Here is an 18,289-nt window from a genome sequence, read left to right as displayed (position 1 = left end):
GAAAGAGATGGAAAATTGTATGCCACATGATAATCATGTTTGATTAAAAGAAATACAAGAATTTGAGTGATGAAGAGTTAATTCAATGGTTATCTTGGAGAAATTTTTAAACTTATATTTGAAAGAATTTAGGCTTGGTGATTCTTTGATGTTATTATTAATAGTTCCCCAGAGTCTAGGGCCTTCAAAAATAAAAATTGATTTTGTAAGGATGGTCCAGGGTAGTGGTAAATGGAATTCATCTGATTGATGTGGGATATTTGTGAAGAATTTTGTTTTGTTAAATGAAGAATTAAATATGGGTGGTAACATATTATTGTTTAACTGATACATGAATTGACCTAAGTTATATTGGTACAGTGTTTTTGTCTCACCTGCATAGCAGAGTGAGACTCTAGGCGCCGCGTTTCCGACGGCGGCGACAGCGTCAACATCAAATCTTAACCTGAGGTTAAGTTTTTGAAATGACATCATAACTTAGAAAGTATATGGACCTAGTTCATGAAACTTGGCCATAAGGTTAATTAAGTATTACTGAACATCCTATTAGAGTTTCATGTCACATGACCAAGGTCAAAGGTCATTTAGGGTCAATGAACTTTGGCCGATTTGGGAGTATCTGTTGAATTACAATCAAAACTTTAAAAGTTTTTGGATCTGATTCATGAAACTTGGACATAATAGTAATCAAGTATCACTGAACATCCTGTGCAAGTTTCAGGTCACATGATCAAGGTCAAAGGTCATTTAGGGTCAATGAACTTTGGCTGATTGGGGGTATTTGTTGAATTACCATCATAACTTTGAAAGTATGTTTGTCTAGTTCATAAAACTTGGACATAAGAGTAATCAAGTATCACTGAACATCCTGTGCGCATTTTAGGTCACATGACCAAGGTCAAAGGTCAATGAACTTTGGCCATAATGGGGGTATCTGTTGAATTACCATTATAACTTTGCAAGTTTATTGATCTGACTTTTGAAACTTGGACATAAGAGTAATCAAGTATCACTGAATATCCTGTGCAAGCTTCAGGTCACATGATCAAGGTCGAAGGTCATGTGAGGTCAATGAACTTTGGCCACATTGGGGGTATTTGTTGAATTACCATCCTATCTCTGTAAGTGTATTGGTCTAGTTCATAAAACGTGGAAATAAAGAGTAACCAAGTATCACTGAACATCTTGTGTGAGTTATAGTAGTTTTCAAAGTCAGCACTGCTGCTATGTTGAACTGCGTGATGCAGGTGAGATGGCCAGAGGCATTCCACTTGTTATTTTTAGAATGTTATTGAAAAACAAGTGATCTGTGTGGGATCTCCAGGACAGGTTGAAAATAACATGCAAAGTCTTCTTTTGTAAAAGCAATATTATATCCAGGTAGGTTGAGTGTTTATTTCCCCAAACAATTGCTCCATAATTTAGATATGGTAAAATTTGTGTTAAATACATTTTTACCTTATCTTGATATTCAACTGCAATCTGTATGTACCTTAACTTGCTATTCAAGCTTTATCAGATGTATTTTTTTTTTATCTCTCACAAGGGTGGATCAGAAAGATGGATTCTGAAGATGAAGATGGTGGCCATGAATTCTCATTGACTGGATTCATGTTTGGTAACATTGATAAGAGTGGACAACTAGAAGATGATGTCTTAGATGAGGTATGGATATATCATTCATGACATTTGACCATTACTGTGCGTGTGAATCACATGCAAGGATGGTTAAACCAATAGCATTAAATTTTAGGATGTTGTTAATATACATGTAGCACCAATCTGATCAAGAATTATCATGTTTTAATATTTCTTTATAAACCCATCAATTTGCTTTTAAAGAGCTTTAATTTGGTTATGGTATTCAATACATGTGTATCTTCTTTTTTTTTGGGGGGGGAGGGGCAACTAGGGTATAGTCAAGCACTCAAAATCAACCACTCTCGCACAGCGAGGAACTGGTGCATGGCTGGGCTGGTAAACCGGGAGCGCCGCACCGTACCGTGGTCGTCACAAGCCGAGTGGCATGCGTGCTCTCCGTCAGCGCAGCATAAGAGCAGCGGTCGGTGCCTCGCTCCCTGTCCATCTCGCACCGAGTTTACCTACCAAAACGCAATGCATGGACACGTACATGTACTGTACGCAACGAGAACTTGACCTCTTTTGTTTGGATTTGTCGAGTGTAAAAACCGCGTATGACACTCTGGTCACTTGACCATGACGAATGGCTCGATCACAAAAGATTGACGCCGAGTGTAACACGCTATTGACACGAGAGCAAAATGACACGCGAAGAGAAATAGTAGCACCTGCTCTCGTGTATTCGCGCGTGTGACACACATCCGGGTTGGATGGCTCGCCGCGTGTCCGCGTATGCTCAAAGATTAATGACTGGTACTGTAGGTTATGTGCATGTATACAAGGTTGCAATTTTGATTGAGAATGCCTATTTCACTCCACATAAGGATTTGTTTAAGTAACTGCATGAGAGGAAGTTCAATGCAATACAGCACAATAAAATACAAGTAAAACAGAAATATGCTGCATATAGCACCATACCACACTCATACCAGTAGCAAAGTAGGATTACTTGACACAAGAGTATGTGGTGTTAACCTCAAGTATATTTACTTTTGTTATATTCTATCTTGACAGAGGTGTTATGGCTCAGTGGACAAGTCTCTGAACTTTGAACCACAAGGCTCAGGGTTCGAATCCCATTGCGTCACTTGCATCTTTTATCTAAATCTATCAACACTCATCTTCTATGCTCTCCACCTAGGTGTAGTAAATGGCTAGGAAAGAATTGCTTAAATTCTAAAGTACATGTATCTGATCAGGCCCAGGTAACATAATAATAATTGTACATTTATATTGCACAATTTCTATATGTATATATTCTACTGCGAATTACAATAATGTTATCATTACCGCGGCTATAGCCGTGCTGCCTACAGGCGCTCTGGCATTTGAGGAATTTTTTCCTACTGGGTACCCATGTACCTTACCTGAGTGGAGTGCAGCACAATGTGGGTAAATTTCTTGCTGAAGGAAAACATGCCATGGCTGGGATTCGAACCCACAACCCTCAGATTGAAAGACTGGAGTCATAACCACTAGACCACGACGCCCCCACAATATTATGCAGGACTTGCAGACATTGTTCAAATTGCTGTAGCCTATAGATGTTGCATATTATTGTTACAGTATTTGTCTTTTTATAATATCTTTGATCATAATTTCATTCTATTGTGCAACAGGATGCCAAGTGTCACCTTTCAGGACTCGGAACCCTGAGTGGTCTGGAATCCATGTTTAAAGAGCTGACTGGAGAACAGAGGAAGGATGATGAGGATGACGAGGAGGAGGATTACGATGATGATGATGAATCAGGTTCTGATCAAGACTCTAGCAGTAAGGAATAGATAGGCAGGGCTGAAAGATGAGACCATTCAATAATGTGGTCTAGGCTACCAAAGCTTGAAATTATATTCTCTTTAAATTTAAGCTCATAATAAGAGTTGAGTTGAAATAGCAAATATATCTAGATGCTGGAAAGAATGTGTCTTTAATAATCTATCTTTCTTAATTTTAATGATTGTGAACTGGAGTTACAGATTGGTACATGTATGTATCATATTCAATAAAATTCAAAGGGCAATTAGAAGGCAATTGGTTCTGTAATGAGATGAACTTCTTTTTGCTATTGTACATTATTACATCTTGACTTCCAAGCTTAACATAACAGCCATATTTATCTTAGTATTTTATTGTAGACTGACATTGGGACATTGATGACGGATTGGGCTGAACACCAGATAGTTTCATCGTTTATTTACAGTAGAATTAAGCAAGGAGTATACATTATTTTAATTCATTTCTTGTGTTGTATGTATTACAGGTGAGAAAGAGAAAGGAGTTGAAGCTGTGGATTACTCCGACATTACAGAGATGGCCGAAGAAGAACAGGTCTATATAGATACAATGGCTTCTATGTCCACACAAAATAAAGGTAATTACTTGGGATTCTAGAATAAAATAATCTGCTATTTAAGATGATGTTGCTGCAAGGTGGTGTTTGTAATATTTCACCACATTCCATGGAAAATTGGTTTCTGATACTTGATACGATAGCTCTATTTGCACATTTCTACCAAATATTGCATATAAACATCTTAGAGATATCTCTTTATCTCAGGCATGTAAAGGCCACCGCACACTTTAAGACCCGACTGGTCGGCGACTGGCTTGCGACTGAGTGAGGGGAGATGAATCGCAAGGTAGTCATAAGCCTCGACACCGCACACCTTGAGATCCGATCTGTGACTCACGCATGCACTTTTTGCTTTTTGCCATAGCATCTGAGAAAGTGTGCTTACTACTGCATATGCGCGTTGTTTATCATATACGCGTCGTGCAACTCCGCTGTCTGATTGGCTGGAAGTTGGATTGAGCTTGCGATCCAGTCATAAGGATTCGACATGTCAAATCCTTACGATTTTCCTTGCGACTTGTCTCTGACCGGTCTGCGACGCTCAAGCTGACAAGAACTGTGACGTCACATCTCCCCTCACTCAGTCGCAAGCCAGTCGGCGACCAGTCGGGTCGTAAGGTGTGCGGTGGCCTTAAGGAGTCAATTACTGTATGCCCATTTTATTTTTTCTTGTTAAGCTTTATGGAACAGGTTATTAATATTTGAAATGTGTTCATGACCATGTTATAATAATAATAACACAGTTCTTGTATAGCGCATATCACATTATGTCATAACGTCCCTATGCGCTTCCAAAGGACTTGGATATTATTACCCTGGCCTTAGTCCCGCAGCCTTTTACAGCGCAGTAGCATTTCAGGGAATAAATTCCTGTCAGGTATCCATTCATCTCACCTGGATTGAGTGCAGCACAATGTGGATGAAGTTCTTGCTGAAGGAAATCACGCCATGGCTGGGATTCAAACCCATGACCCTCTGTTTCATAGTAAGAAGACTAATCCACAGGGCCACTACACCGCAACGTTCTAACAGAGAAGGGAGAAATGTAATTTTTAGGATGAGAAGGGCAGTGATCATTATTGAATATACATGTATGCAACAGGGTTCTGTAAACATAATTTAAATACGAAATAAATATTTCTCAAAAACATTGACTTGTTTTGTATGAAGTTGAAGTTATTAATGTTATATTGATTTTGTTTATTGCTTTGTAATGCTCCTGTTCTCATCCCCCAAACAGATAAAGATGGCGACGATGACGATGATGACTATGATGCTGATGATGACGATGGTGAAAGCAAGAATAAAGATGATTCTATCTTGATGCCTCCTCCTCCTATACCACCTCCAGTAACCAGACTGATGCATACATCTTCTTCAGCCTCATCTCAAGACAATGATAACAGCAGTGATAAGAGAGAAGAGGCAGAGACTGGTGAAGGTAAATCCTTTCCATAGTGCACAAATAATAACATAGTTTCTTGATTTAAGATATTAGATAATGATAATAATAAGATTTTTACAGCCCTAGTTATACAACAAAAAAAAATGTTTATAATAAGAATTAGAGATACATATTTTGATATAAAATACTTTATATGCTTCATAGATTCAATCCTGTTTGCTGATTGGTTTATATAGCATCATGTGACCAAACATATTCTCGTTATTTTGCGATGATGTGGAAAATGATACACCCACTCAAGAAAATATACTATTCCGTGACGTCAATGATGGAAAAGTGCACTATTCCATATTCCATCATTGACGTCACAGAACATGACGGCGCAGGCGCTAATGCGTGTTCTGCGCGCTAGGCGCATGGTTCAGGAAAAGTAGGTCAGTCAGCGCAGATGGTTCAGGAAAAGTAGGTCAGTCAGCGCAGATGGTTATCTATATTTTGTTCAGATTAAAAAAGGATGAACTACGAGTACAGGAACTAGATTATCAAAATCTTTTGCTCTAGTTTATTAAAGTAGGATATAAAACAAATATACCAGGCTTTAAAGCCTGGTATATTTGTATACTATTCCCTTGTCTAATCAATCTCACCTCTATCTTCTGCCTCAGTGGATTTGATTCCAGTGGGTTCAATTCCAATATAGAATTGTATGATTTAGTGTTGTGTACCATCTTATTGTTTGTCAAGTGTTTCCAAATTTTATTCAATTGCAACACTTAACCTATAAACAAGATTTCACTGATAATGTGTGCTGAATATCTTTTTTCAATTTTCATGCATTATATGTATCTTCAGATAAAGAAAAACAGGATGAATCAGAAAAGGAAGGCAAGAAAAAGACAGATGAAAAAGAAGGAGAGAATAAAGAAGAAGGAAAGATAGAAGCACCTCTGAAGCACCTGTATGTCACGGCTAGCGAAAAGTTCAAAGATAAAACAGTAACAGATCTCTTCCCAGAATTCAGGCCTGGTCAGGTAGGTGATGATGAGTTATACCCAATTCAGCTTAATAGGATATATATAAATGTATGGAATATCTTGTAATCAATGTATTAGTCAGAGTAGGATGTCTTCATTGATAAAAGGCTGTTGATGTTCACACTAGGAAATCCTGAACAGTGCTTCTTTGATTGTTTTAGAACAAACAGACTTCTATTGGATTTGATACCGTTTAGGATATAGACAATACCGTTGGTTGACTGATTAAATTTAGCACTGGGCATAGGTTTAGAGGACTGGTCATATGAAAGACAAAATTTATTTATTATGTATAGAGTAGAAATATGTTAGGGATGATCTATGGGTCATCTTTCCTTTTAGAAAAAAAGAGGTGCTATTGCAAGACTTTTTGTATTTTGAGATTCTTTCAATTTGTGTATCCTTTGTAAATGTATGAAATTGACCTAAGTTATGTTGTGCAAACATCAATGGATAACTAGGTAAGTGCTAACATTTTTATAAGACTTCTTACAAGACCAATACTGTATTCTTCTTATTGTAGGTCTTGAGATTCTACCGGCTATTTGGGCTCCCTCAACAAAACCTCCTGCCACAGCTGTGGAGGGGGATGAAGAAGAAAAAGAAGAAGAGACACCCCTCTGGTTCTGATGCCATCCCAAAGGACTCTCCTCCATCCAGTCCTCCAAGGAAAACTATTGATGGATGGGATTATCGCTATGCTCCCTCTCCTCCTCCTGAGGACTGCATGCCTGACGATGCGGTATGTGGATAGGTGCTGGGAAGTCACTTGAGAGCTTACTTCAAATGAACAGTCTTGACTATGACAGTAGTTAATTTCTCAATCTTTTGCCATGGGTTTTAGTGATTTGATAAGATTGTATTTGAATGTGTGATAAAAAGTAATACATAATGGCTATGAAAGATTTGCCTCTAAATGTCAAAGGTATAAAGATTAGATTGAATGTCTTTTTTATTCTGCGTGCTCCATGATATCCACAGCATAAATGCAGGATACATAACGTATTGTTGAAATTGCCATTTAAGGTAATGGTTTGAAACTAGAACACAATGAATGCCACAGTAAACATCACTTTAAAGCAATTCAGAGTAGATTCAGGAATGAAAAGTGTTAGAATGTGAGAGTCATGATCAAAGGTATATTCATCTTTGTTATAAACCCCAGGAGTTAATCATGGCTGCCATGGAAGCGGATGATCGTAATGCTAATTCTGATAAAGATAAGAACAAGGATGCTCTTCCTGAGATAGCAGAATGGCGGTATGGACCGGCTCAGTATTGGTATGATATGCTAGATGTACCTGATAATGGAGAAGGATTTGACTATGGATTCAAACTCAAATCCGTAAGTAATGTATTCATTTTGCTAAAAGTTATCAGTAATGCATATTTTGTTAATAAATTGCCACTTGGTCATTTGACCTCTGTCACAATTGTGTTTGTAGTCATGTTTTAGTGGAAAAAATATAACCTATGCATGATGAGATTTAGTCCTACATGTTACTCAGAATGGACACTATGGCCCGAATTCACGAAGGTGGTTTTTAAAATCATCAGTTGAACCCATGGTTTATACAGATTTCCTGTATAACTTACACTTATTTACCGTGTATATTAAAAAATGTCCAATGCTGATGCACGCTTTTGTCACAGTGTGCCAAAGTAACGCCTATTGCCGTGGTTATCCACGCTATTTTATTCATGAGTCCACTCCATTTAATCATACCCAGACATCAGAAACCAAGGTGAAAGAAGAGAGCAAGGAAATCAAGAAAGAACCTGACGACACCCCGACAGCACCATCTATATCAGCCGAGGAGCTTCTGTCTCACCTCCCTCCAATCCCACAAGCCTCTGATGAATGTTTTGACATGGTGACCCAACTACCTTGGGAGAATGATGTCATATGGGATGCTGAAGATGTCAAAGATAAGGTCCTTAGTTCAACTGCAGCAAGCAACGCTGGATGGGTACCTACATTATCCAATAGGACTGCTCTTGCTTACTACACTCAACAGGGTACGTTCAAATATTGTTTTGTAAAATTTCTGATCTGTACCACTTCATCAAAGAGCTTGGATACATTACCCTTTTGATGTTTGGTTTCAGGTTTGAGTTACATGCAGGATTCAATCCAATATTGAAATTATTAAGATGTTACTAAATTGAGTAAAATAAAACACACTTTTTTCCAGATTTCAATATTGTGGGTCCTAGACTATATGTAGTAAATAGGTATATATAAAAAAAACTTACATGTATACAAGACAAGACAAGATATTGCTTTGGTTGTGGAAGACATACCTCTATATGATACTCGTCCATTGATATATAGGGATTTATCCCATCCAGTCAATAAATTGCTTGATTGATTGGTGGTCGGTAGAATGGATGAATAGATAGATAGATAGATAGATAGATGGATAGATGGATGGATAGTTTGAATGCGATTTCATAACTGATAAAGTAAGAAAAGTTTTATATCCTTTTCTTGATGATTCCTTATAGGTCAGAAGATTGTTGACTACCTTGGTCCTAACTACAATGAGAGAACAGCAATGAAAGTGGTTGGTCCTATGTTGAGTGACCTGACAAATAGTAAACTAGCTAAGACAGTCTCGACTCCAAACAAACAATCGCAGAACCCAGGTAAGCATTTTCTTCAGATAATTCCACTTCTGCTTAAGTATTTAAAAAGAATTAAATTGTCTCAGGATTTTAACCACAGTCCTGTCTGCTCTTCGACTGCCTTATCAAAATCAACAATCAATACAGGTGGGTGTTTCATAAAGCTTTTCATAAATTATGAGAAACTTTATGGACGACTGGTGATCCTTTCTTGTGTTTTATGGTGTACACCAAATGTTCATTGGTGACGATTCAGCGCATAATGCCCGTCTCACACTATGCGATCCGATGCTACGCAATTTTTTAAGAAATCACAATTTTGCTTTGAATATGAAAGTTCCAGAAAATAGATTATTTTATTCAAAGTTTGGCATATTGTTAGGAAAAGTAAAATTATATTTTTACTCTGCAGCAAGCCCTATGGTCAGAATAAAGTCCAAATCAGCTTCAAGTTTCAGCTGATGATGATGTTATTTACGATTGGGAATTGAATTAGTTTAGTTTTTATTCATTCAGGGAGGCTCTAACTGGACTGAATTTCAATTTCTTTAGTCCTACCACTATTCTGAACTCTGATCCGTAATATTTTATTAGTTGGAATATCCATATCAAATGTTATCACAATTAGTATGAAATTTGGATCGCAACCAATCATGTGAGACTGCCTTAAGAAAGTATTGTAAGTCATTTGTAATTGCACACTTCTTGATGATACACCCTCCAGATTATCAACATTGTAATAATTTAGTCATGTCTATCAGTAGGTGAAATTGAAAGTCACTCTTGGCCTTCATATTGGATAGTTTAAGATAAGTTTTCCCTATATCTAGTAAGATTCGTACATTTATGCAGGATTTCAGAAATCTCCCTAGTTCATTTATAGGTCAATATGCTTTACTTTTAACCGACAGCTTATCATTTGTTTACATTATTTTTCTATCAGTTGTAGAAATTTACATGCAATTAAAATATGTTAATGTTATAAAGATACGCATTGCTTCCTTTTTTTCTCTTTGGGTCTTATCTTTCATAAAGATGAAAAAAAGAAGGCTAGATTCATTCATTCAATGATTTGAATTTAGGTGTTGACCTTTTTAGGTACTGGTTCAATATTTACATTGGCATAAATGAAGTTTGTGCTGGGATTGATATCAGAAGGGTGTAAGGCTAGATAATTGACACGATTTGAGGTTTGAAGTTAGGGATGGCAATCTGAATTTTGCTTTTTACACAAACTCCAACACCAAACTTGAAACCACACATATTTTGTTTTATACAACTCCCAAGAATGTTCTGTAATCTAATTGGTCCAAATTGGATCACATGATATTCAGCGAATTGCGCTATTGCATCCAAAATGCATTATATTGCACTCTGACGTCAGAGTGCAGGATAGTGCGAGGTCTGGAATTATCTAGAATTTAGCAATTGGGGCAACTCAGTAACATGGGGGGGGTTGTATAAAATTAACAATTCACACATTCTTGTGCATAGAGGACCTAAATAATGAACTCTGTGCTCAACTCGCCAAATGGATACACCGCACATCGTTCATTATTTGGCCCTGCATGCACGCGCTTACGTGCATTATTTGTATATTAAAGATTAATCTGTCATTTTGTTTGAAAGCTCAAGAGAAATCAGATTGTACGTGGTACTCCATCTTCCCTGCTGATAATGAAGAGCTTGTCTACCATCGTTGGGAGGATGATATCATCTGGGACCATGAGGCAATGGATAAGATACCGACCCCGCCCGTCCTTCGACTCGATCCCAACGATGAGAACATTATACTTAGGATACCAGATGATATTGACCCTGATAAGATGGCTGCCAGTGGGAAGGAGAAGAAAGAACCTAGGAAATCAAAGATTGTGATGGAGAAGAGTGGGATGACTAGATCGGATGATCAGGATGAGGTTAGTACATTGTACCACTAATATTAGACTTCTTAAAGGGATACTCCAGGCTGAAAATAACATGTTTTGAAGAGATGAAGAAAAATCAGACACATAACCGTGACAATTTCATCAAAATCGGACAAGGAATAACAAAGCTGTGGCATTTTAAAGATTTGCATTATATCGGTGAAATTGTTCTAGGCATGTCTTTGTTAATATTCAATGAGCAAACTGATGATGTCATATCCCCACTTGGTCTTTTGTATTTTATTATATGAAATTAGGTTTATTCTACGAAGTACTTGAAATATTGGATTGACAACTGATTTAGTACATGAGATATTCATTGCTGCAACTTACTTCATGATGAGGGAGACATATCATTCACACATGTATGAAAAAATGAAACAATTATGATTTCATGTAATGATATAAGAAAAGGAAAGTGTGGATGTGACATCATCAGTCCACCTAATGAATATTCATGATGACTTGCATATCTGTTTTCAAAAAATATTGCTTAACTTTGAAATTCAATAGCATTGTTGTCTGATTTTAATTAAATTTTCAACATTTTTCTCTGAATTTTACTCTATTTATTTAGATATAACATTTTTCAGCCTGGAGCATCCCTTTAAGGGTGCTAATACCTCGGTCACATTAGCTCTACGGCGAGTCGAAAACAGACGTTTTAACATTTTTTGTACCAGCTATATATAGGTGGTTTGTATAAAAATTAATAAAACGGCTGTTTTCGACTTGCCATACGCAGAGCTGCCAAGTAGTACGGATTTTCTGTATTTAGTACTGAAAAATGAGAAGAATACTGATGCAAAATACTGATTTCTCAAGTTTCAGTTTTATGTGTTGTCCTGTGCTATATCTTCAAAAATAATGATTTCCTCACCAAAATACTGATTTTCAGCTTTAAAAATACTGAAATGTTATTGTTCACGTTGGCAGCTCTACATACGGCCGCCATAGAGGAAATGTGACCGAGATATAAGACTTGTGTCAGGTTTGTCAGGTTTACCTTAAATGAGTTCATAGACTGGTATAATTTTCTTTGAAAACTAGTTTTCATGCTTATATTATTTGCTTCAAATCATTCAGAGAATATATTACTATGTGGACATACATTATTCAGTTGATAGTTTATATGTCAGTGTACCTAAGTAGTATTCCTTAATTCTTCCTTACTTCAACAGGCAATTCTGATGCTGATACCTTGTCTAAACAATTGTTTATTTATTATTTGTTGATGTCTAAGTTGTTTTGTTGTATCTTATAAGATGTTTCATCTCATACTGTATTAATAATTGGCAAAATAAATAAATGATTTATTTTAAAAATACTTAATCAAGATGAGCAAGGGGGATCACTTAATCAAGATGAGCCAGGGGATATTCACCAATAAAACTCTCACTATTTACGTAATTCTATATTCCAGGATTTCAACGACCAGCAGGAGAATAAGAATCCCTTCAACATCTCAAACGATGAGAACTACTATCCTAAGAACTTGGGTGAAGGCAAACTAAGACCAAACATGTCATCTGATTTACAGGTAAGGATAATCTACCATGTATTAGTGTGCAGTGACTGGGAGTGTGAGTGATTGATTTACACAAGGAAGCACTTTCTGAGTATTATAAGCACAATGATGGTATGTATGATAAATTCTGAAAGAGTATAGTCAAAATAAAGATTTGAAAGCAACAAAAATATGTCCTGTATTGTATGTCCATTGACAATGCTGAACTAATTTTACAATGATTTTAATAATCAATTAAAATTCATGAATTTTACAAGACAGTGATATTATCGGAGCAAATCACTGGTGTTCTGTGAATGCAATTGTTTTTCTGTCAAGTTGACAGAGAGATGCAGAGGGGGAATGGATGTCCATCCAACCCTCCTCCATTCCTGTATTCATAACAAGTGATGTAATTATAAAATTATGGCATAATTACTCAGGATTTGATCACATTGTCAGTGGAGATTTAACACAGGGTATACTTACTTTTGTTATATAATATATGGGTAATATTTGAGAATTCAGCATATTAATATCCAATATGTGTCTTTCATTTATAACACAATGTCCTATCAACAATGTCTGTAAAGCTTACATGTGAAGAATTACTATTATGTACTAACTTGTGCCAGGAGTGTACCCAGTTCTGTTGTATACTGTATATGTAATCTGATAATTATGATACAATTGAAATTCATCAAATCTTTCAAGTTGTATAATTTTATTAACCATCACTATTATAGCACTAAAGTCAGTTGTACAATTAAAAAGCAGCTGAACTCATTTGTTTTCTTCAATGTTTTTACAAAAATCTTTGCAAACATTTCATGATTATCAGACAATTAGTAAATGGTAAAATGACCTAGTGCGTTTAAAGACCTATTCAACTGAAATTATTTTGAGTTGAACCAAGTATAGAATATTCTAAAGATCTAATGAAGCCAATGTCTGAAATGTCTCAAGTAACAATTCAATTTAACCACTTTTTTTTCGATCAATATCAAATCTTTCACAAAATTCATTTACATAATAACATTCATAGTTCATGTTACAAATTTAGTATAATCAGTCAACTCTAAATTTTGTTCTTAGCTTTATGTACAAGAATTTTAATGTTTTATTACTTCTAAAATATAGTATGACAGATTTATAAGATATAATAAACACACAAATTGTGCCAACTTATCAAATATCCTGTCAGTTATCATGCAACAACTAGTTATTAATCATATTCAAACCATCTACAATTTTTCACTTCATTATCTACAAAACCTACAGATTTACCATTCATTTAACAATCAATTTATAATATGGATTTTGAATATTTACAAATTATACAACTGTATTTTTTCTTCACTCGTTAAGCAAGACAATTTAATATTATATTCATTAACTCACTTAAGATATACCAGTGCATCGTTGCATAAATGTTCATTGGTGGTAACTTAACCTTTAATTGTAAACTACCATGGTAATGATGCTCAAAGCCAATCAAAATCAAATATTCCATGAAAGTAACATTTGGATGGCAAAGTTACCATGATTGTAACTTTTATGAAGTGAAGCCTGGTGTATTTACAAACCCTGTCAACTAAACTTATGAATTGAGTTGATAAAATACATCAAGCAGATGTTGAGAATTTCATTTGAATCAGATTGGAATGTTATTTGATATAAGTGACACTATATTTTTATAGCACCATGTCCTCTTTGATAGAAATGCTTAAGTTGCTTTAAGACAGGGAAAGAAAAGAGAGATATATTTAAATAGAACTTCATTCAAATGTACATCCAAACAAATAAGTCTTCATGTAGTTCTTAAAGGAAATTTCAAAGTTTGCATTTTTGAGATCATGTAGAAACTAGTTTCACACAATTTGCATTGGGATTGGGAATAAATATGCATTGCATAGTTTTCCAGTGGTCAGATGATCTTCCAAAGAAGTGCTGTGCATTATGCAACTTTTGTGTAGATGTAATTCATATTCGACAATCATTTTATTAAAAGATAACATCCTTTCTAAGAACCTGCGAATGAAATCCAAAGTGGAAACAAAAATTGTGACTTGACTTTCAAATATTTGGGCTCTGTTTACATAAATATATTTTCTAGTTCATATAGGGATAACGCTATTGAGTTCCCTATTTGCTCTCATACTCTTCTCAAACTGAGCCCAGAATAGTTCCTGACCATCTTCATCATCTGTCCACAACATATAAGGTTTGTCCCTACTAAGGAATAGTCGGACCAGGTACGGCAGATCATCATCATTTATATCCTCAAGGAAAAACAGTATGATCTTGTCCAATCTGCTGTCATTTAGTTCCTCAAGGGCTATACGTACCTTGGTAATAAACCAAGCTTCACGCACAGAATTGTTGCTTAGCAGGAGGACAGTCTTGAAACTGTTCTCAACAGCATAATGGAGAGCATTGATGTAGAACATCCCGAGGTGGAGGTCATCGTCACCATAGACCACTCTATCAATATTAGGAAACCTTTCCCGTAGAACTGGCCTCATGACATCTTCCACCCATTCCTGGTCCTCCTCTTGGTACATCAGGTTGAGCTGAAACTCATAGTCCTGGTCCTCAAAGTCCTGGACCATTTCCTTGTAGCCACAGATGGCTAGTCTAAGAAGGAACACCTTGTAGTTGAACCACCATCTTTTCCAGTATGCAAACAAAGCAAGAGCTGCAACCAGAAGAGCTGTCAAAGACACACTTGTTATTAGGAGGATATTGATTCCACAGTATTGATCAGGATCGAATGACAGGATTGGTGATTTCACCATGTCCTTGAAGGAAGAACGTGAGCACAGCGTGTCATTGGGATAACTGAGTTCAATATTGCTTGAACGGAGCCACTTCACAAACCAGCTCAACTCACACGTGCAGGTGAATGGATTTCCAGAAACATCTATTGTGATGTTCATAGGAAATATTGTTCCTTCCTCTATTTTGGAGATTTTATTATTTTCCATGTTAAGTTTGTACAGGTTTTGGGTTCTCTTGAATAGAGATATGGGAATCAAATAAAGTTTGTTTGAGTTTATTTTCAAAACATGAAGCTGAGACTGACTTATAAATAGGTTTCCAGAAACTGATGAGATATCATTATTGCTCAGATCAAGTGTTTTGAGAGAATTCAGGCTGTCAAAGACACCAGGTATAAGTACTTTAATAGCTGACTGAGAAAGGAACAATATTTCAAGTCTCTTTAAGGGTTTGAAAGTTCCTGCATCTAACATATCAAGGTGATTCCCACTTAAGTCTAGTCTCAAGAGAGATTCAAGTCCAGAAAAAAGTGATGTGGAGTTTGTTTGACGAAATAGGTCTTTGCTTTCCAAATTGTTTCTATGCATGGCCAATTTCATAAGATATGTATTATTTGTAAATGGAAGTTTGCGATTAGGTATAACTGTCAAAGTCCCGAATGATAAATCTAGTATACGCAGAGCATTCACATTGCAGATTACCATATTGAGTACTTGATATTTTTCATTAGTGAGGTATAGCTGTTTGAGGCCCTTGAGATTTCTGAAGGGACATTCACTCTCATACCATTCAATACCACAGTGAGACATGTTCAGTATTTTTAGATTGATGTATCCCTGTAGGAATTCCTTGATCATTTGAAATTTGTTGAAAGAAAGATTCAGAGTTTCCAGGGAAGGGAGTGTTTGGTTCGTAATCTCAATATCCTTGATGTTATTATGAGACAGGTCTAAATAATTCATAGAGCATCGGTTGGATATTGTACTACTGGACCATCTTCCAATTTCATTTTGATCAAGTCGCAATTGACGCAGCAATGTATTACAGTAAAACATATCATGTGGCAATGATGTTAACTGATTACGAGATAGGTCCAAAACAACCAACTGGTCTAATCCACAAAAAGTTTTGTTAGATAAAGTTGTTATACGATTATGCTGAAGTGATAAAGTATTTGTATGATTGAAACCCCAAAACACAAACTCAGGAAGAGAGCTCAGCATGTTATCTTTTAAATGTATGAGTTGTATCTTTGGAAAGCTGTTAACATTGTCATTGGTTTGGTGAAGTGGAATTATATTATTTATGTAACATACTCTTAAGTCCAGATAATTTATTTCATTATTTCCTAAAATAGAAGAAATGTGAAATTCTTGAATAAGATTACTTGGAAGCTCTAGATATTGAATGCTCTTTATAACTGCAAAAGTATTTGGTGCAAGGTTTTTCAATCCATTACAACTTATGTCAAGTAATTTCAGTGAGCAATCCTGAAGAGGTGTAAAGTCAAGAGATTTTATGGAAATGATGTTATTGAAAGCCAGACTAACTGATTTCATATTGTCAGACCATGGCAAAGAATCTGTAGGGACTGAGGTCAGTTTGTTATTACCAAGGCTGAGAGCTGATAGAAATTTATTTGCATGAAGCAGACCTGTCGGGAGAGACATTAATTTGTTATTCTCCAGTGTTAGTTCTGTGAGATTACCCAGAGGCTGGAAGGTGCCTTCTTCTATCAACGTGATCTGATTGTCTTTGAGTATAAGTGTGATGATGTCTGGAAGATAGGTAAAAGAATCATTGTAGAGGGTTCTAATGAGGTTGTAGTTGAGATCAAGTGATATTGTGTTGTGTGGAAGGTCCTGAGGAATAGATTGAAGATCACGCAATTGGCAGTTGGCAATGACACCACGGCTGGTGTATACAAGATTGCACACACTTGAAGAGACCAAGCTCCAGTTTCCTAATACATCTTTTCCTGATGCACCATCATTCCTAGACAATTCTCCAGATAGAAAGAATAGCACACACATAATCCATGAACAAAGGGGTGTTAGTAAAGTCATCCTGGAATGAAAGGTAGTGATCTGTTAAATAATAATCAAGTTTTATAATCCTGTTATCACTTATTTCACCTGCCAAATAGCAGGGGAGAAGGTATTAAGAAGATTCCAAGCTATGTGGAACAAAGTGCATAATAAATTTCCTTCAAAATATTATTTTTATTCAGCAATATGTTCCCATCAGTTGTCATCAAAGGTCTTTGATATTTAGAAGAATTTCAATTCAGGATTTGGTGGTCTCTTAAGTACTTTCTCTTTCAGAAGAAAGCATCCTTCAGACTGCAATGCAACATGTCATTTCATCTTCAACAATGGAAACAATGTTTGAAGGCTTTTTTTCTCTTAGGAACTCAAGGATTCCAAAAGCTTTTCCATCAACTTCTTTTGACATAGTCTGCTCTTGTAGTTGCTTCCAATGTTTTCAATGACAATATTAGTCCCATGCTTCCCTGAATGACTCTAGAAGTGTCACTCAACCAATGCTTTCTACAAAAACTAGTAAGAGATTTTAAATGACTCCTAGTGAATCATTGAACTTCATGTTGCACCGTTGACAAATGAAATGTAACTGCTTGCTATCAACCCACCTACAAAGCTGATCAAGAGACTGTGATAAAAATTTCCAATCACGATCATCGTCTCATATGCTCGATGTTCCAAAAAACAGAGAAGAAACCAATCAGAGGTCATTTAGTTTCCAGTTTATGACAATCCTTTCATTACAAAATCCAGGTGCTCAAAAAGCCAAGTTACAATGCGAGAATAACAAAAACTACAGAACTTGGATCTATTTCCTTGACATGTATTAAAATTACAGGTAAAATAAAAACTCTTCAGCGATTGCAGAAAATTTATGGTTTCACCAAGGAAATTAAGTTTTTTTTTTAAGACATGAAATGATATGTAAACTTCCTTGTTCTTGTATGTCATTTGGTAAAGAAAGTGGCAA

At 36.0% G+C, this 18,289-nt stretch overlaps 2 protein-coding genes across 2 annotated transcripts in view; one reads left to right on the top strand and one right to left on the bottom strand.

Annotated features, from left to right (window-relative positions):
• The window catches only part of LOC121408313 (transcription initiation factor TFIID subunit 1-like), a 51,850-nt gene that overhangs the window by 10,629 nt on the left and 22,932 nt on the right, over nucleotides 1-18,289 (top strand). Inside the window, 11 exon segments of the mRNA XM_041599739.1 lie at nucleotides 1,547-1,665; nucleotides 3,261-3,414; nucleotides 3,902-4,012; nucleotides 5,235-5,435; nucleotides 6,252-6,430; nucleotides 6,957-7,175; nucleotides 7,599-7,778; nucleotides 8,164-8,452; nucleotides 8,942-9,082; nucleotides 10,691-10,980; nucleotides 12,413-12,529. Coding sequence (XP_041455673.1) covers nucleotides 1,561-1,665; nucleotides 3,261-3,414; nucleotides 3,902-4,012; nucleotides 5,235-5,435; nucleotides 6,252-6,430; nucleotides 6,957-7,175; nucleotides 7,599-7,778; nucleotides 8,164-8,452; nucleotides 8,942-9,082; nucleotides 10,691-10,980; nucleotides 12,413-12,529 — 1,986 coding nt within the window. The 5' untranslated portion in view covers nucleotides 1,547-1,560.
• On the bottom strand, nucleotides 14,441-15,444 carry LOC121408322 (toll-like receptor 4). Its single transcript, XM_041599751.1, has one exon. It carries the CDS (start codon nucleotides 15,433-15,435, stop codon nucleotides 14,614-14,616), a length of 822 nt encoding a protein of 273 aa, XP_041455685.1. The 5' UTR covers nucleotides 15,436-15,444; the 3' UTR covers nucleotides 14,441-14,613.

This window comes from Lytechinus variegatus, chromosome 1, assembly GCF_018143015.1.
Source record: "Lytechinus variegatus isolate NC3 chromosome 1, Lvar_3.0, whole genome shotgun sequence".
NCBI classification, from domain to species: Eukaryota; Metazoa; Echinodermata; class Echinoidea; order Temnopleuroida; family Toxopneustidae; genus Lytechinus; species Lytechinus variegatus.
The sequence above is the reverse complement of the archived record's forward strand: the minus strand, read 5'-3'. Positions and strand labels throughout refer to the sequence as shown.

Bases quoted from the DNA above. Each gene is read 5' to 3' on its own strand.
- LOC121408322 (XM_041599751.1), bottom strand. From the start codon at position 15,435: ATGAACATCACAATAGATGTTTCTGGAAATCCATTCACCTGCACGTGT.